General features: G+C 34.5%; 2 protein-coding genes across 2 annotated transcripts; one reads left to right on the forward strand and one right to left on the reverse strand.

The window, feature by feature from the left end:
- The first annotated feature begins 920 nt into the window (after positions 1–920).
- On the forward strand, positions 921–6,829 carry LOC117342568. Its single transcript, XM_033904760.1, has 7 exons — positions 921–1,023; positions 1,619–1,848; positions 2,469–2,612; positions 2,825–2,899; positions 3,421–3,615; positions 4,271–4,414; positions 5,015–6,829. Exons 1-7 carry the CDS (start codon positions 921–923, stop codon positions 5,180–5,182), a joined length of 1,059 nt encoding a protein of 352 aa, XP_033760651.1. The 3' UTR covers positions 5,183–6,829.
- A 785-nt stretch (positions 6,830–7,614) lies between these two features.
- Positions 7,615–19,126, reverse strand: LOC117321847 (phytanoyl-CoA dioxygenase domain-containing protein 1-like). Its single transcript, XM_033876437.1, has 10 exons — positions 19,038–19,126; positions 17,387–17,530; positions 16,741–16,816; positions 14,091–14,138; positions 12,509–12,627; positions 11,937–11,958; positions 11,429–11,554; positions 10,598–10,729; positions 9,952–10,078; positions 7,615–9,350 (listed from the first exon to the last, which is right to left on the reverse strand). Exons 1-10 carry the CDS (start codon positions 19,062–19,064, stop codon positions 9,281–9,283), a joined length of 891 nt encoding a protein of 296 aa, XP_033732328.1. The 5' UTR covers positions 19,065–19,126; the 3' UTR covers positions 7,615–9,280.
- Between the last annotated feature and the right edge of the window lie 1,264 nt (positions 19,127–20,390).

Raw genomic sequence — 20,390 nt, forward strand, 5'->3', positions numbered from 1 at the left:
GCTACCAGAATTGTGAAAATGACTTTCTAAAAATTTCTTTGCGTCCTTTAAACGTTTGGCAATCACTATTGACCTTCATTTTAACATTAATTTTTTCGTAAAATTTTACGTATTACGTTTATGCGCGTTTGGGTTAGCAAATCCGAAAGTTCTCTGGGCTTACAATAGCGTACCATACTTAGGGCATACAGGTATGTCCATTATACTTCTAACCGGACAGTGTAACGGCCACCCTTTTCAACCTATTCTTTTTACAACAGCAATGGTTGTTTTCCCTTAACACTCTGTACGTCATGTATCCGTTCTCATTTTTTTAATTATATGTAGAGAACTTTGTAATATATACGCGTTTTATCAACCTTCATACTAGCACTACAAAACATGTCACTGTTCAGTACTGCAGACCATTCAATACCTAACTGGCGCAATTCTTGTCGGTTGTGTTAAAATACGACTTTGTGATGCGTCAAGGCGTTGTGCTATATCATTGCCTGTCCGTGCGAGAGGTGAGACAGAATCTAATCAATGGTTCAATTAGCCCTTTGTCAATTAAATATTGCGTGGTTTGTTCTACTTAAAAGTCATAAGTTTTCATCCGCATATATTGGAAGTGGTCAGTGAAAATTAATCCACAGTTCACCTGAAGCAGACAATGAGTATTATATATTTTGATTAACGCTTGATTGATATTGCGCCATAATTAGATGATTGACGACTTGATTTCCTTAATATCTTATTTGCATCTCCGATCACAATGACGGATTGGCTGAATGCAAATGATCAGAAGAGCATGAAATAGCACTAAAGTAAACCCTGTTTTGATATACAAAGATAAATAACCGATCGAAGACAAATGTGGTGACTTATTGAGAGTTTATAGTTCTGGACATCTAATGATGCACACGTTTTTGTGGTTAGGAATGAAATATCGAACAAATACAAAGATAATTCCGTACCGCTTGGAAAAGACAGTGTGTAATAACACAAACAGACAGTTTGAGAGATTCAGACTGAAGACTACGGGTAACTTATTTTCATCGCCGCATCCATTGTCTTAATTGGACAAAATTGACTCGTTCGATGCATGCTAAGCTAGTGGTTCCTTTGGAATGTCACACTTCTCATTTTGAGAACGTGACATCTGTATTTGACCTGTTTGGTGGATGTCGTCGATGAAGCGAAAATATACTTATTCTGCTGGTCAAAAAAGTATTATCACTCTATACATGTTCAAAATACAAATTAACTTACGTCATACTTTCTGTATGATTACTGTGAAATACTCAATCCAGTAAATAGACAACCTGTATGAATATCCAAATTGATGTGTAAAGAGTAATAAAACCCTCTTTACATATCAATTTAGATATCCATACAGGTGTGTACTGAATTGAGTAGTCATAAAGAGATTATGACATGTTTAATTTAATACTGTTTTATTCTAACATCACAATTATTTACTATTTACGAATATTTATTAAGTATTTAGTATAGTAACTTTAGTCCCAATACCAACAGTGACTAATGTTAATTTTGACAACAAATATCCGCCCGGTGCTATGCCGTACCCGATTCTTATTTTACATTGGTTTAATCTGGGTCTTTTAAATGTAAACAGTAGGGTATTCTTCCCATCAAACGTGTCGCCGACCTAGATTCCGCTCAAAACCGTGCCGGTCAAAATGCTGGAATTTTTGGGCAGAAAATATTTACTCAGTGGTGCTCACTGTCGTCTTCCTAGCTATCATACCATGGGGGAGGAATGTTTGGTTGACAGCGGACACACTGATTTCACTTGCGTTTGCCGCTATATGTACTCTCTTTCCTGAGCGGTATTTGAAATTTCAGGTAACGCGCCATTATCAGAATGTTTTGTTTAATCTTAAATAGATGAGAAGATACAAACATTCCGATCGTGTGCAACACTAGACTTGATATGCTTTTGGCCGGTACACACTAGGCTAACAACATAAACTCATTAGACGTTAAGTTATTTGATGTTTATTATGTGTTGATATTTTCGCAAAAAAAAAAAAAAAAAAAAACAATACCGGATAACTTAACTACAAAAAGGTCATTGAAGGTTGATAATTTTAATACAACCAAAATCTCCGAGGGGTCAGATAGTCCACTTGGTTAGAGTAATGCCCTACATGTAATGCTCAGGTGAAGATCTGAACTGTGTAGTTCAACACTCACTCACTACCTCGCCTGTAGTCTAGTGGTTTGTGTTTCTCAGGAAGCTGAGAAGTGGACCAGTCTGTGCTTGATTGAGTATTGTGTATTCCTGATAATGAGTGTATGATATTCAAGTTTCCTTCCAAATAAGAAAATCCTTGGTCAGGTTTACACATACATTGTATCATAAGTGACGTGAGAATATATTTGAAGAAATCATTATTCTATACAAGCTTAGGATATATTGTACAATGTATAATTTTCATAAACCTATTTTGGTGTGTTATCAGGTGGACGGTGTGGTGGATGGCGTTCATGTCCATATGTTACGCCTTTTTGGGCTGATGATCCTGGGAACATCAATGTTCGGCGGTTGTGCATTGATCACAAAAGAGAACACAACAAAGACCTCCATTCTATGGGGAAGGGTCATAGTATGTTCAATACCAATTTTCATTTTTGCTTAATCATATACACATGCATTTATAAACATTAATGAAAACAATACTCAAGCAAAACACACAATAAGTGTTATAAATGAGAAGTTTTAACGTATGATTCACAAAAACATTTTCTGTGATGTACAGTATTTATTTAAATTGTTAATTTTATACATGTACTGTATACATGGATTATTTCATTTCAGGGACTGGCCATTTACATCATGGCTAAAACACACAGCTTCATGAATTTGAGAACTGGAACTACATGGAATCCAATGGTATTTATTTATAACTGTCAATTCTATTCTACAAAAATGATAGATGGACAGGGGTGAATCCTAATAAGCATCCCGTCTCTGAAAAAAGTTTTATTTCAGAAGATAAACTTCACACTTTTTAGTGATTTTATTTTATCAAACTAACAGTACAGTATTTTAGGGTGGTCGGGTGGCACACATGTAACACACTTGCCTTTCACCTAGGCAGCCGGTCTTCGATTCCTCAATCGGACGTGAAAAGGTATGGGGTCACCTGCCCGACCATGTGGGTACTTCGGTTTCCTCCCATAGTAAGACTCCTCGCACACTTCTATCCTGGCCAACAAGCGTGATTGATATAAGTTAATATAACTTGTTTCGCAATAGTTGTAAAATAAATAAAGTTTACATTTACAGTATTTTATAATTTCACGATTTAAAGAAAAAAATAATGATGCATATCTAAATTGGTCATTAACATATTTTGAAATGAACGCTTGAATTATATATATTTAATGAATATTGCCCCAATTTCTTTATAGGCATTGAATTTTGGTATCTATGGAGACTGTCTGTGGTTGCTTGGTAACCTGATATATGCTGTGAGCAGCACAGACTTTGGTGGAGCTAAAACCTCCCATGGGTCGCTGAACATGTTCCTTGGATTTGATTTTGTACAGACATTCCTGTTTGCATTCCTCTTCTTCACCTTTCCTGGACCCATGTTAGGTTTCCAGGTACAGAAACAACACAATTGCCAAGCAACAGCTCATTCACTTTTCTTGCAGGATTTCATTTGATCAACTACCCAAAGAACAAATGTCTTCAATAAAAGTGGTATCAGGAAAACAAAATAAATTTGATAAAATTTACTACATTGTAGTAAGCAATGTATGTACATGGTATTGACAAAGATAATGTATGAAGAAAATACTGTTATTTAATATGACATTGGATCCCACTTACATTTTGTATATTGGAAATTAGTTGTTGTTCATACACAACAAAAATTATCAAAGAAATTTGTTTTTGCTAATTGACTCAGCAAAGGTAAAAAGATATTGTGTCAGTGAAACTCTCTTGATGTCATAAATGCTATTCCTCAATACAATATTTCCTCAAATGAATAACACTGTCCACCTTAAAAAGTCATATGGGTCATATGTTTGAAATCTTCAAAAAAAACTTCTTGGTTTGTATCATGCTGTATTAAGTTAAAAAATAATGACCTTGGCATTCCAACTTCAGTGTTGCAAATGTTATTTTTATTTATCTATGTGGTAACTGACATGAAAACAACTTTTTACAAAGCTGGTCATATAAATAAAATTATACTGATAGAGGCATTTTTTTTCTAAAAATTCTTCATATTGCTCATTTGTCTTGTTTCAGTGTAAAGAGAAGCTAAGGGGCCTCCACCTATGCATCATCCGTATGTTCGCAGCATTCATTTTCAATTCAGCTGTCATCTCTGGAAGGACTCCTAACTTTCCTTCACTAACAGACAAAGTCAACTTTCTTACAATTAGACTTATCGTAAGTACAGCGCATGGCTTTAAAATCAATAACTCACAGGTGATCAGTTGCAAGTCTTAATGGCTTGATCTTATATAGCTTTGTGTTTTGTTATGCCTCTGCCAGGGAGTAATCGGAGGCACTTCAATTAATCTGTCTACAAATTGGTTAACAAGTTTTTAATTTCACCATTCTCTCATTAATAATAGAATGCTTATGTTTTGTATCAAGTGGTTTTTTCCCCTATTTCTGACAGGTATTGGACTTTGATTAGTTTTTGCATTTGATGTAGCTTCTTCTCTACTGAAGTGAGAAAGAGGGCATACGTTTTTTGCAAACATTTTTAATAAAGAAAAAAAAAGAGAAATATAAGATCAATCTAGTCCCAATTACATAAATAATGTTCACTTAAAATTGGTTTTGGAAACATGAAATTAGTCTAATGAGAAGATGAGATAGCAAGTTAGATACAATACAAAGTTTAGAAAGGTAACATAAATTACTCAATACTGTAAAGAAAAAATATTTTGAGTCAAGTATACAGTAGTGCATACATCCTATATTTTGTAGTATATTTTGATTCAGACTGAATTTCACTGATGATGCTTGTGTTTTTGCTAGGTGAATGCCCTTCTAGTGACAGCACAGCTGTATACTCAACTGACCACAGACTACTGGACACAGTGGCATATCTACTTTGGGATGGTTGGCATGTCCATCTGGTCCATTAATGCTGCTATCGGCTACTCAAGGGCCATCAATGCTTTAAAGTCAACCAAAACAGAGTGACGTTGGTTTGTGTGGTTAATACATAATAAATGTGCAATCAAATGATTCAGGTATAAAGGGCTATATTTACACCGTTTGGCGTGGAAACCATAATTATTAGGTAACCAAGATCTCAATGTGTGTTGTGAAATCATCAGAGACTGTCCAACAATGTGTGTTTGATTTGAAATTTTTTTTTAATGTTGTATCTGATAATGTTTTGTGTGAGCATTTTTTCTTTATTGTGCAATTTGACTTCATGTAAATGTTTGGTTTTTTTTTTCGGTGTAGAAACTCTTTAGTCTTAGATTATCAAGATACACAAGGTCTCAAACCAAAAGTGCTACTATCTTAATTAACTTGTGGCCTTATTGATATCTGTGTAAATGATTCAGTATAGGACTTGCTTATCTCAGAATTTGATGTCCAAAATAACTCTGAAATACTGTAACATGCTTCTCAGATTACTGTAATTATTCACAATATTGTGAGGTGAATAGTGAAGAAACATTAGTGTTAATATTGCGAGTTTCTGGATCAATAATGAAGGTTATTACTCTGTAATAAGCTACTGTGGGACATGTGTGCTGTTCAAGACTAGTTACACTCATTTCATTCAGCAATTGATCATACCGTACATGTTGCTGAATACACAGTTTACATATACATTATACTGGTACTTAAGTCTTCAGAAGACAAAGAAGAAAACTCATATCTCAAGATCTTAAGTTTGATGATTGCAGAGTTACTTTTAATAGATTTCATCTTGACAGTTAAGCTTTATATATCAGATTTTTAATCTCATTGTGTCTAAATGGTGGTATTGCGGTATGAATGCATTAACTTTTTGTCTCTGTGTGAATTTTTGTGACATCTTTAATAATTTTAGTCATCATGTATAAACTAAGTCATCATTGTACAAACTACCATTAAATTTTTCATTTTGCTGGCCCAAAACTTTCAACTATTAAATGTCTATACTAAAGTTTAAAGGAAAATACAATCCTAGAAAATTAACATTTAATGTGAACCATGTGTTATGAAATGGAAGCCTACCATTTACTCTGAAGAGTAAAACATTAATTTATGCATGCCCATACTTCAATCTTCAAGGTATTGCATATTTTATTTTCTAGAATAGTCCTTCAGTTAGGACACCAAGGCAAAACTGTAGATTTTATGTTTCAATGCAATCTCTGTTAAACATTAATGACAATACTTAAAAATGCTTTAATAGTTTGACTCTCAAGCTTAATATAAAAAAATTTTAACAGATCAGTGCAATAATGAGTTGGCTACCAACAGTATTTGTCTTAAGAAACAATATACAGTATTGAGTATTATTATCAAACTGAAATGAATGAAATGTTTTTGAATTTGCCAATATTATGATTACATACTGCTCAAGTTTAACTTCACAGTATATGGCTGCTAAAAAAAGATGCAATTTATAAAAGAATGATCATGGGTTGTTGCCTTGAATTTAAGATGAAGGCTCTTAATATTTCAGAAAAATATTGATCATTTGCATAAACATAACTTCTTAAATTTTGTCATTTCTATAGACGAAATAACCATATGATGGTGGAAGTGTTGGCCGGCAAATATAACTACTGTTATTTGTAGTATAATCAGATTATTACAGAAAATAAAGTGGTGTTAAAAATATGGGAGTATATTTGTTGTTTATTATACCCTCACTTTGAAGAAAAAAATGGCGGAGGGTAATACCTTATTCATTATGTGTGTCTCTGGGTCAGCCCATGGTTTTGTTTCAGGTTCATGATTTTTTGTTGTAGACCATTTTACAGAGGATAATTTTTCGTGGACTTTGGTGTGGGTACATCTGGGGAAGATGATGCATCTTGTACCATAAGTAAGCCAGTTGACCTCCATATGACAAAAGTCCTTTCTGTCCTATGTCTACCATAATATATGTATTTACAGATGAGTTTTTCTTGTGGGTTGGTACATCATGGGAGGAGGATTTGTCACATGCCAAAAATAGGTCGCTGACCTATACTTGACACCCAATGCTTTTGTCAATTCAAGTAACCCTCGTCGCTGGATATAGTTTGCAAATTGACTTTTATATGGGATAGCAAGGATATTATTTAATGATAAAGATGGAAAATTATAGTTCTAATCATATTCAAGATAATTAAATTCTTGAAAAAAGAAATTGGGCCTAGGTCATTTGTCCTGAACAAGCTCAAAGACACCTGCTTGGATAGGCTTGGAATGAATTTTCAGCACATTTGACCTCTGTGTTACGTTGCAATCAGAATAAGGTAGTTCATTTGAACAAATCTGAAAACTTGCTACTGCAGCAATAGCTACACTAGCATATACTAAATACCAAGGCAACATCTCATTGTATGAAAGAGGAAGGGCAACATTCTGTACCAGATGAACCTCAAGCTGGATGTAATAAAAAGGAAATGGTTCTGATGTATATTGCTAACAAATTTATTTTTGAAGTCTAAATACTGATTTCCCTCATACATCTGGTTATACGTTCAAATATATATTTTTATCACTTGCTGATCTGTTAAAAAGTGCAATAATTATCATCTCTAATTGGATATTCAGGAATATTCCTTTATACAGACAAATGAGTCAATAACTGGAACTCGCTCCCATGTATAGTTTTACAGAAATATTATTTTCATCAATATATCTAAAATAACATGACAATGTGGGTTTCAGTAGAGGATATGGATCAGGATGCAAAAAGAAGACTAAAATTGTATCACATATTCATTACATACATAGCTATGTAATCTGTACATACTCAATATCACTGGGTTACTTAATGCCACTAGACAAGAGACTACCCGTTATGATGTCACATACAAATGTATTTTTAATAAGTGTACAGTCAAACCTGCCTTAAAGGCCATATGTTTACGTTTCCCAATGTAACACTATCCATTGTAAATGAACCTCTATATAAAGGTCACCCGTCTTCAAAGATAGTTTATCTCTGCTCCCTTAACAGGCCTTTATAGACAGGTTTGATTAGAATTCCAGTTGCTTTTCTGGTTATCTCTTCATTCATAATGCATAGTAATAGTACATGTATATATGATCTCAAATCTATTACTATTTTATGTGATACTTTCTGGATCTCATTTGAAAATATTTCATTTATCAGGAACTCAGCATTGGAGGAATGTGGGACTGAACTGATTATACATTTACAACAATACTGATGTACAAACTCAAAACTTGTATCCATATTCATAAATTACATGTATAAATCAATTAAAACATTTTATATACCAATTAAAATGAACACGTTGACAACATATTTATAAAATAATTAAAAAGGAAAACATCTGAGACAATTGTAAGAACCATTATTGTCACCACATAATTACATATAATACATCAATATATTATCAAAATCAGTGACTTTTAAGTGTGTGTAGTATAGGAAACATTGCTTCCACTGGTCAGTTAATGTAAGAGTACAAATAGTTATACAACTGACATTTCTCCATCAGTTAAAAAAATACCTATTGCAGACATAAAATAGAACACAATTAGGATCATACAAAAATAGAAATGATTTGCAATTATCAATATTAACATTAAAAGCTACGCTGTATTGCATTAAAAATCTCCCTCACAGCACAATATAAAATGAAATCACTTGAAATGGTTGGATTAATCAAATTTTATGGGTGGCCTGGGCACCTAAAGAAAACTAGAGATTTTTTTTTGTTTATTCCAGTCTGAATGGTTGACCAGACAAACCTGATGATTTTATGACATTATTTTCAGATGAGCCTTTAATTTAAAAAGGCTTTCAAGGACTTTATTAATATCTGCAGGTCATCAAGATTGATGCCCGATATAATACATTTACTAATAACAGACAAATTCAGTCTCTGCAAATTTGAACCAGCAAGAAAGTCACAATAATAATGATATTGTGTACAAATTTTTCAGGATTTTTTTTGCAATTAAAGAGTAATCTATTTATATATCAAATCTTCACTGGAAGAACTTTCTCTTACTATATAAATCCTCTGAGTACATTACATATACTTTTATCCTTTAAACACAAAGTAAACTCGGTAAACAATTCTAGGTCAGGTTACTCTGTCTCAGTCAGTGTTGCTCGCAGACTGGTGACATGCTGTACAGTGGAGTGAAAGGCACTTCCTTTGATGGCTGTAACCTGCAAAAACAAAAAAATTAAAATCTCATATTGAATCAAATTAATGCTTGTTTCCATTCAAGTTTAAACAATTTTATATGTGTATTCTCAAGAGCTTGAATCAGTGAAGTTACTGACATTGACAGTTCTGAAGTAAACACAATGTCGCAGTGTCATTTCAGACATAAAATACAATACCATAGAGTAGTGCTCCCTCTTATTAAAACAAAGTACAAAATACAGTACTTTAAATGTATCAAATACCATGTTGCTGTAAAATACTTTTTCACTACCAGGTGGTTGAATTTTAACTGCTATGCTCCTATAATTTGCTGATGTTTCCAGCTCACTTTGCTGACTTTCAACCTCAACTTAAATTTTTTTTATTGCTGACCTTTGAACCCTACTTAGTAGTTGTCTTTGCTGACCTTCAAACTCTACTGACTAGTTGTCTTCGTTGATTTGTGACCTCTACTTACTACAGTACTTGTCTTTGCTGACTTTCAAACTCTACTTACAAGTTGTCTTTGCGGACCTTAAAACTCTATACTTGCAAGTTATCTTTGCTGACCTTTGACCTCTTCTTACCAGTTATCTTTGCTGACCTTCAAACTCTACTTACCAGTTGTCTTTGCTGTACTTTGTGTTACTCTGATCGTACATATGGAAGGTGTAGATATGTCGAGACCTGTTCGATGTGTTTTGTTCACTCTTGTGTACAACTTCTCCATTGATGATCACCAGGCTTCCTGTAAGTATAACAAGTATGAATCTGTACCCTTTAGACATTCCAATGGCTCACAGGGGATTGGCACAATTTCCCAACCTATGATCCATAGATATATATATGCATACATGTATACTGATGGTTGAAAATCAAATTGTGCCAAGTCCCTGTGCCATTGCCTACTGAATATTAGACATGACAACCTCCTGTAGAACTGTTGACTGTCCTGTGTGCTTCACATGTTACAACAGCAGGAATATTTAGATTTAAAATCCTTTCTAAATTTTTTATGCTCACTTGATCATCAGCCTCAGGATGTCTTTAACACTGGTCATCATTATTTGCTATATTCTATTACATTATTAAAACCAACACTTAAAATAAATAATAGAATCTACAATATTCAATAAATAAATAAATATAATAACTGACATCATTTTGTTTTCACTGATAATCATACCTAATTGAAGTTTTCTACCAACTTATTCTGACTTTACGACTTACAAACATATCGCTTCAGAACATTTTAGTAATGACCTACCTTTTTTGACAGGTACAGGTACGTAATCACAGTAGTCTAACTTAGGGGCATCACAGGTGAAAATAGTGGTAGGCTCACCCTTCTCACCCATCTTTGGATTACGAATCATTCTTCTGTTGGCATACAGACCAGCTGAACACAAAAAATATTTCTTTAACAGGATAAACTTGTTTGTAATGGGTCAATTGATTACAAATTATCATAGAAACTGTTCCTCAATCCTGATCAAGTCTTCATAGGTCATAGATCTAAATTCATTCATTTAAATCATAAATTTTAATTCATATACATTGTCCCTATCATCTTTAAACAGTATTCTTCCTGTCTACCAACTGGATTTCAAAGATGCCATTTCACCTGAGCTCGCAGACCTTCCCTCACCTTGAATTTGAGATATTACTTTGAATCAAAAGTCAGTAATGTTGGAATGCATGATCACGGCCCAGACAAAGTGTCATGACACATTTGAGAACATCAATGATCCATGACCTGGACTTGGAAATATGATTTTCGGCCAAGGTATTTATACATGACATGTAAAAACATATATCTAGCTAGTACGAATAATCTTGCCTTGTGGCCTTTGTTCAGATCCATATATAATCTTACCCTGCCTATTTCATTACCGAGACAATACATAAAACATCTCCTGGTAAGGTTCCGTTATCGCAGCTAATATCCAGCAACATTGCTATTATTTGATTAACAGACAGTCAGATTTATATAAGTTTAACCTTGACTGACATTGTGGACATACAGTGTATGCTGAATTTTAAACTGACTTGTGTTCATATTTATGACACACTGCAGAACCATGTTGAGAAAACCTACGTTTATGTGAGCCAGGCTGGAACCAGAGGCAGCCATTTTCTGTGGTGGCATCCTCTAGTGCTATCCAGATACCAAACAGTCTCATAGGGTCTGTGTACAGGAAAGTCTGGTCCTGATGGGGAACCACTGTCAATATAACACACAGGGAATCAGCACTGACATAGGGCAGCATGGTTTCTAGTATAAACAATATTTATGTGTACAGAACTCTCCCTGTATCACAACAATACTGTAATGTGCTCTTTTTACCAGATTCTTTCTGGCAATGCAACCGTAATGAAACATGGTTAAAGTTAAAGAAATGCTTCACAAATTGCTCTATCTTATATACAAGCATTATGAAACATATGCAGCATAATGCCTTATAGGATTTTTCACTTAATCAAATGCAACAGAAAACTACATACATGTATGTAGAGACTAGAAATTTAATTACTATAACTATAACTCGGACGTATTCGAGCTGCAGTTATCAATAATCTACTACTACTAATTTAAATGAGCATACCTTCTCCTCCTATGCCAGGTTGCTGAAAAAATAAAGTTTTAACTAGTTTATAACATGCAGCAATGGTACATGTATATATAAAACCTGTAGCATTTAACTTTGTTAATGTTGTATAATTGACATACATTTTTAATGCATATTAACCAATCTTCATTAGATTTTATATTAGTGACATAAAACAATAATTCAAGATGTTATTAAATCAAAATAATATTTGTAATAGGTCTGTACATGTACTAAAACAAACATTGTACAATAACATATACATTGTAATAGGCATTATGTAGGTCGAGATATTACCAGAGGTTACGGGACTTTATAGATTTTAAGAACATAATATTTTTTTTTTATATTTATCATATCACATTTTTTACATCCTGTTTACCTCAGCATAACATATGTCTATAGACATAATCACACACCCTAAAGACTATTTCTAAATAAAGTAACAAATTAATAAACCTGAGTATTATGACATCTATAACAGGTCAGACTAGACAGGTTCATCAACACAGAGTTGTGGGATTTGTGATGACACTCACAACATGAAAACGTGAATAAAAATAGCTCACCTTGAAGATGTACATACTCTGGCAAACAACAGGGTCCACCAGGCCTATGTCTCGCGCTATAGACTTAATTCCTTCATTGAATGTCACCTTTCTGAAGGCAGGATTTAGTACATGGAGAGCTGCAAGTATAATCATTAAAATCTGTTTGATATGAGGCTGCATGATATATACTCCAACCATATACATGTATACAGAGTATAAAGAGATATGGGCTGTTTTTTTTGTTTTTTTTTGGAAATGTAATGTAATATTTTGCTAGAACTAGACTGGATTGATTGCCAGGTACAGGTAGTGAAATCAGTAAGAGCATCAACCTAAAAATTGGAGGTATTTGGTTCAAGTCTAGGTCTGGTTGTAGTTTGAATTATTCTGGGAATTTATCCTTTTTTTATGTCTGTCTGGCATGGATTAAAACCAGATCAATGTAAGTTGATTAAACATTAGAATAATTTGGATGAAGTAAACTTTGATTGATGCATTCTTCATCTTTTGTGAAAAGGTGTCAGAGTGTGGCTGACTCTTGTTTCAAGTACCCAGGTACTGTCTTTATACAGCAAATCATGAGCCCACCTGTGTTATTGTATTTCAGTAGCTAACAAATGATATGTCATCGTCCTATAATAAGCCCACACTTCTAGTCCAACTATAAGTGTTGACCCCCGGGCTTCTTACAGGATAAATACGGTAATGTGTCCGTGTGTACTTGGTAAAGGGCATATCTAAACCTGGGGTGTAAATAGTGTTGTCTTCAGAGACGAGAAGAGGAGGGAAGTTATTTTGAATTATATTTATTGGATGTGTATTGAACAATCATGTCATGCTGCTCTTGAGCTTAGAACCACTGAATTCACAAGATACCTAGATGTTACATATTAGGTATTATGTATCAATGTTATTTGGAAATGATGATGATAAAATGGAATAACAAATATTTATCTAACGTACTGTACATATGTTATATACATGTACATTGTATATATTTAATACACAGAATTCTGGTTGTCCTTAATCTCCTAAACTGAATAATTATGATTCCCAGTCATTACACGTGTTGGCTTGATATATCACAGTGTATAAATATACACTGAAGTGAGGTAGTACGAAAGTACGGAAAGGACCTGTATAGGCTAAACCTGTTGTCCAATCCATTTTTATATCTAGATTCTATCTTTATTATGAAATATGGTATGTTAATTTATTTAAATGTTTGATTGAATAAAATATTTTGAAATGAAATTGATATGAGGTACCATAACATTCAGGGCTTTTTCTCACAGGTTTGGGAAAGGGCCTTTTTGTCTAATTTTGGGAAGAAAATTGGTGAATTGGGAAAGATTTTTTCAGGAGTAAACTGCAAATTTTGGGAATTTGGCTTACTAAATAAATATGAAATAATTTAAATTGGGAATGGGGCCCATTAACGGCCCCAAAAAGCCCCCAGAAAAAGCCCTGACATTATATTGATTTTGAAGCATGGTAAATGTTTTGGTGATGAATTAACACCATATGTATATATATGTATAAAGAGACAAAAGAATTCCTAAAACTCCTTTCTCAAGGATATAAAAAATTTTCAACTTACCATGGCCAATTTTGTTTAGTGATAGATGCTTATCCACTTTGAGTTGTCCTGAAAGGAAGTTACATAATAGGTGAGTTACCAATACACAAATGTCTGCACCAACCACAATAAATACACCAGTATGCTGAGTAGTACATATCACTTACTCATACTCTGTCTCTATGAAAAGTTGACTTGGCTTTTGCTGGACCAATATTAATAAAAAACAAGAGATCCCAGAGGGATCTTGGCGCCCACCATTGAATGATCTTTATAGGTTCCATGTCAGATTGATCTTTTCTCTACTTTTCTCTTCCTCTAAGTGTTACTAATCTGTGTAAATTCAGAAACAGCCCTCTAGTACTATTCAAACAAGGGGAACCTATATATAAAATTTAAGATTTAGCGCTAATGGCTGTCTGTTGGTCATGTTGTTTTCGGATTGGTCCCAAAATGCAATACCAGGGACCAAGGGGAACCTACATATGAAATTTGAGAAAGATCGGTCCCAAAATGCAATACCAGGGACCAAGGGGAACCTACATATGAAATTTGAGAAAGATCGGTCCCAAAATGCAATACCAGGGACCAAGGGGAACCTACATATGAAATTTGAGAAAGATCCTTTCAGTACGTACCTTCTGTAAAATAGCAATAACAAACTTCAATTTTCCGATTGGTCTCAAAATGCAATATGCATAACTTAGGCACCGAGGGGAACCTATATATGGAATTTGAGAAAGATCCCTTCAGCACTTTCTGAGAAATAATGATAACAAACTTCAATTGTCAAAATCGAAGATGGCTGCCTGTCGGCCATGTTGTTTTCCAATAGGTCTCAAAATGCAATATGCATAACTAGATACCGAGGGGAACCTACATATGAAATTTGAGAAAGATCCCTTCATTACTTTCTGAGAAATAGCGATAACAAACTTCAATTGTCAAAATCCAAGATGGCTGCCTGTCGGCCATGTTGTTTTCCCGAAAGGTCCCAAAATGCAATATGCACAACGAGGCACTGAGGGGAACCTACATATGAAATTTGCAAAAGATCCTTTCAGTACTTTCTGAGAAATAGTGATAACAAACTTCAAATATCAAAATCCAAGATGGCTGCCTGTCGGCCATGTTGTTTTCCGATTGGCCTCAAAATGCAATATGCATAACTAGGCACCGAGGGAAACCTACATATGAAATTTGAGAACGATCCTTTCAGTACTTTCTGAGAAATAGTGATAACAAACTTCAAATATCAAAATCCAAGATGGCTGCCTGTCGGTCATGTTGTTTTCTGATAGGTCACAAAATGCAATATGCATAACTAGGCACAGAGGGGAACCTACATATGAAATTTGAGAAATATCCCTTCAGCACTTTCTGAGAAATAGCGATAACAAACTTCAATTGTCAAAATCCAAGATGGCTGCCTGCCGGCCATGTTGTTTTCCGATAGGTCACAAAATGCAATATGCATAACTAGATACCGAGGGGAACCTACATATGAAATTTGAGAAAGATCCCTTCAGTACTTTCTGAGAAATAGCGATAACAAACTTCAATTATCAAAATCCAAGATGGCTGCCGGTCGGCCATGTTGTTTTCCGATTGGCCTCAAAATGCAATATGCATAACTAAGCACAGAGGGGAACCTACATATGAAATTTGAGAAAGATCCCTTCAGCACTTCCTGAGAAATAGCAATAACAAACTTCAATTGTCAAAATCCAAGATGGCTGCCTGTCGGCCATGTTGTTTTCTGATTGGCCTCAAAATGCAATATGCATAACTAGGTACCAAGGGGAACCTACATATGCAATTTGAGAAAGATCCCTTCAAAACTTTCTGAGAAATAGCGATAACAAACTTCAATTGTCAAAATCCAAGATGGCTGCATGTCGGCCATGTTGTTTTCTGATTAGTCTCAAAATGCAATATGCATAACTAGATACCGAGGGGAACCTACATATGAAATTTGAGAAAGATCCCTTCAGCACTTTCTGAGAAATAGCGATAACAAACTTCAATTGTCAAAATCCAAGATGGCTGCCTGTCGGCCATGTTGTTTTCCGATTGCTCTCAAAATGCAATATGCATAACTAGGAACCAAGGGGAACCTATATATGAAACTTGAGAAAGATCCCTTCAGTACTTTCTGAGAAATAGCGATAACAAGAATTGTTTACGGACGGAGGGACGGACGGACGGAGGGACGGACGGACGACGGACCACGGACGCAGGGCGATTTGAATAGCCCACCATCTGATGATGGTGGGCTAAAAAGTGAGCAAGAGCTCACATAGATATGTTCTAACCCTCTCATCAGTAATAAATCTTAGCAGAGTTTTATGACATCTCTTGTATACGAGATTTTAATTTTCGAAGTGGTCAAGTGTGACCTTTGATCTATAACCTTGACCAATGATCAGCAAATTGTATTCAGGCCTAGAACATTTTGGTGTTTTATCATGATATTGACAAGGAACTTAGACTCATTACTCCACAGACTCTTTTGCTATATCATGCATTAGATAATGCTAGCTATAATTTCCACGGAATCTACCTTGGGGTCTGTAAACACCAAAACCAGGTAAGTTATCTATAAATGTTAACAGCTGATTTTCATCAACTAAAATACCAAGGTTTTGAAATAGATTGTAGGTGAATGTACCTTTATCGTCTCTGGCTCCGTCCTCAAAGAAATACCTGATTTTGTCTCCACTGTTCAGGAAATAGTCATCGCTTGTCTATTGAGATACAATGAAAATGAAATCTATATTTATAGTAGAACAATATAAGTAGAACATTAACAATTAATACATCAATTGGAATGGTCATTAATAACAACATTAAAATAATGAGGAGACTCAATATATACCATTATGGAGAATCACTTAATTAGGATTGATATTTATTAACTTATTTAATAATTATGATTATTAACTAATTAATGTACACATATAATATTTTCTTGAGTAGTGAGTAGGTTTAAGGGGAATCTGAATTTGCAGATTTACTGACCCTTCATTAACAAGCATGCTGGATATTGCTAAAGCAATACATGAATCCTCCTGATAGTGACCTTGACCTTGATATACCAACTTTTACCAACATACTTTGAAGCATGGCTGAGAAAAGTGTAAAACTGAGTGAACGAACTGACTCGGGGAGGAAAGCTAGAGTCCCCCAGGTTTCCCTGGTAAGAGGAATGAAAACTCTTGTCTACACAGATGGATACCTGGCCCCATGTTCCATTAACATGAGAAAAATCCATAAAAAACATTACAGATTTTAAGGAAAGTATTATGGATTCAGACCCTCTTCATCTCCAGCGTGGTGAAGACTGTGTTGTGCTCCTCGGGAACCATGTCCTTGACCAATGCATGACAAGCCTGTCTCAGGGCATCTGCCTCATCAGCCTTGAGGAAATCGTCCACGAGCAGGAAGCCATCATCCTCAAACTGTGGACATTACCAGAGTTAGGACAATGAAATTCATTTAATCCAAATAGTCTTTTGACAATGTAATTATGTAGAAATAACTCATTTACTTTAACAATAAGCTGATTATAAAAGAAGAGTGAAATTGAGGAAAGTTTTTTTTTCTGTGGTGAAATATAAGGAGACAATCATAATCTTAATACGTATTGCTGATTTATTTCAGAACATTGAGTCTTTCTTATATATGTATATATACATTTATATTTCTGTATGTACATTGTTGTATATACAGTACATTCCACTTAATCGGGTAACGCTTAATAGGGTATTTCGTTTATTGGGGTAAAAATTCAAAAACCAAAACCATTTTCTCTTGAATCATGTTAAAAAAAATCGTTTAATTGGGTTGGAAAAGTCATATTTTTTCGGTTATTCGACTAAGACAATCTGACCAAAAAAATAGATACATAAGAAAAGGAATCTGTCCTTGCGAAGGTTAACATATAAAAAATCACAAAAAAGACAAGAGTAATTGACACTAGGCCTTCTGCCCTCTCAGTCTTGTTTTTTTGTTATTTTACCAAGAAGTAATAATTTAACGACAAAATAGTTTAAATTCATTTCATTTCTCAAAAGGTTGTCTAATCTTATAGGCATTATAACCATCTTGGATTTTGGACCAACCCAGAAAAATAACAATCAACACTTGGTCAAGACCTTTTCAGGATAATTTCAGGCAAGTGTGAGCTAAAAAAAAAGGTGTTGTCAGGGAAAACCACTTTAGTGCAATCTTATTACAAAATGACCTCTTTGGCGCCACAGGGCTGTATCAAAGTTTTCACAAGGCCAAAATCCTTAACATTCTGACCAATTTCCCGCTCAATGGCACAAGTGGAACAAACTGAAGAAGTTTTAAATGTTTTATTCAAAATGACAACAACCATCTTGGATTTAGGACTGACCCCAAAAAACAACTCTTGGTCAGTTCATTTCAGAAAAGCTGAATCCCACGGTGGAACTAAATTTGAAATGTTAAAATTTTACACACAGTGTATGGTATACAATGACAGATGAAACATGATGGTTGTTGGTCATCCTGACCCTTCGTGTCAGATGACCTACAAATATGAAACGCAAAACATCATATGAACTCTTCTTTGCTGGAGATACAAAACTGAAAGAGACCATCTACTTTAATTAAGTTCAAATACATTTCAATACTCGCAACCTTAAATTCAAATACATTTCCATATGCTTCAATTTTATGGAACTTATGCAAAATCTAGGACAGTATTGTACATTATTAAAGCAATTTCAACTGGACAGTTTTTTATTTATTTTGATGACTGTAAGAGTTGTGTCCCTTAGACCGCTGGTTTCATCTGACCCAATTCAACATCTCGAGCATGGTCACGCCTTCAATTTGTTTCTATTCTAACTTTCTGATTAATTAATTGAAACTGAATTATATAACCGTGTGTAATTATGAGAGGTGACATGCGCTTCAATGTAAATGATATAACGCTACCTTTTGTACTTGTTCTTTAGTCAGCATCTCGCGTACGTGCACACACAGGGGAAGAAAAAGTGTATTCCGAATGACAATTTGAATACCTAAGGGTGCCAACACCGTTGTGTATACGCAATGAAACTATTTGTGCAAAAATGCTAAAATCATAAATATCGCAAAGAAATGTAAATGTAACAATATTCCATCATTGGGGAAACATGCAGAGATCCCCATAGCATGCTATTGGGGTATCTGGTAAATCCTAGCAGACATACTTCAGGAACCGAAATCCGTCCGTAACTTATCTTATAAAACTCGAATGTGTTTTAGTTCTATGCTTAATAAAAATCAATAAGAATCATAAGAAATAACCTATTTTGTATATCTTGTTAACGGCACAAATCATAAATATTATAAAACAAAACAGAGACGTGTATGTCAGATATGTCTCTGAAAAAACGAATGCTGATGGGTATCATTTTCGAAGTATATTTTTTCCGCGAAACTAACGCATGCTTACGGGAAATGATCGCGTTATTAAGCGAAACTAACGCGTCGTTACGCGAAACCATCGCGTTATTGTGGGAAACTTTCTCGTTATATCGTAAAACTAACGCGTTATTACGCGAAACTAATGTAAACTGTCGATATTTTTAGGTGATGTTGCAAGATAAATGACACTAAATTGTTTGATTTTTGAAGGGATCACTGTTATTGTCAATACATGGATTGCAACTTTACGTGACTTCATCTCAAACAAAATTGGAACCAGGTAGAATGTACAGACACGAATCATTTATGGTAATCCTTGGTCAACTAATTCCTCACTTGTCATGAAAAAAGCCAAGACGAGAGTAAACTCTTAACAGAGCCAATGATACTGAAAAGTTCCAAGCTTAATCCCTTTTGGTCACTGGCGGGACATTGGAGTCGCTCCGACACATTAAGTTTTTTTTTATCAAAGTTCCCGCCATTTTGAGCTTTCGGTCTATAGTCACACAGAAACATTCACTGTAGTATTTGTGACATAACTACCAACACCAAACAGCAAATAGGAATCCTGATATTATATAAGAAGGTATTGTTCCGAATTCTTAACAATGCTTACAAAATATATCACAGATATATTTCCTGTCCATGTTAACTAGTTCACCTTGTACAAAGTGTCTGTGGTATTTCCCAGCGGCCATATATCAAACTACGTTTTTTCTTTGAATAACAAATTAAAAGCTGTTGGATTCCGTTGGATATAGGTAATTAAAAACAATATATCTATACAGCTAAATTAGTTATCAATACGAATCGGCTAATTCGGTAGTGACAGTCTGGAACATAATCAAGGGGAGTGCATCTTTAATTATTTTTTGTATA

This window comes from Pecten maximus, chromosome 2 (genome assembly GCF_902652985.1).
Source record: "Pecten maximus chromosome 2, xPecMax1.1, whole genome shotgun sequence".
NCBI classification, from domain to species: domain Eukaryota; kingdom Metazoa; phylum Mollusca; class Bivalvia; order Pectinida; family Pectinidae; genus Pecten; species Pecten maximus.

Coding starts and splice junctions, on each gene's coding strand:
- LOC117342568 (XM_033904760.1), top strand. CDS start 921: ATGAAATATCGAACAAATACAAAGATAATTCCGTACCGCTTGGAAAAG. Junction 1,849..2,468: donor AGCGGTATTTGAAATTTCAG/GTAACGCGCCAT, acceptor GTGTGTTATCAG/GTGGACGGTGTGGTGGATGG. Junction 2,613..2,824: donor TTCTATGGGGAAGGGTCATA/GTATGTTCAATA, acceptor ATTTCATTTCAG/GGACTGGCCATTTACATCAT.
- LOC117321847 (XM_033876437.1), bottom strand. CDS start 19,064: ATGCTGACTAAAGAACAAGTACAAAAG. Junction 12,628..14,090: donor ACTAAACAAAATTGGCCATG/GTAAGTTGAAAA, acceptor TTATACTTGCAG/CTCTCCATGTACTAAATCCT. Junction 9,351..9,951: donor AAGTACAGCAAAGACAACTG/GTAAGTAGAGTT, acceptor TTGTTTTTGCAG/GTTACAGCCATCAAAGGAAG.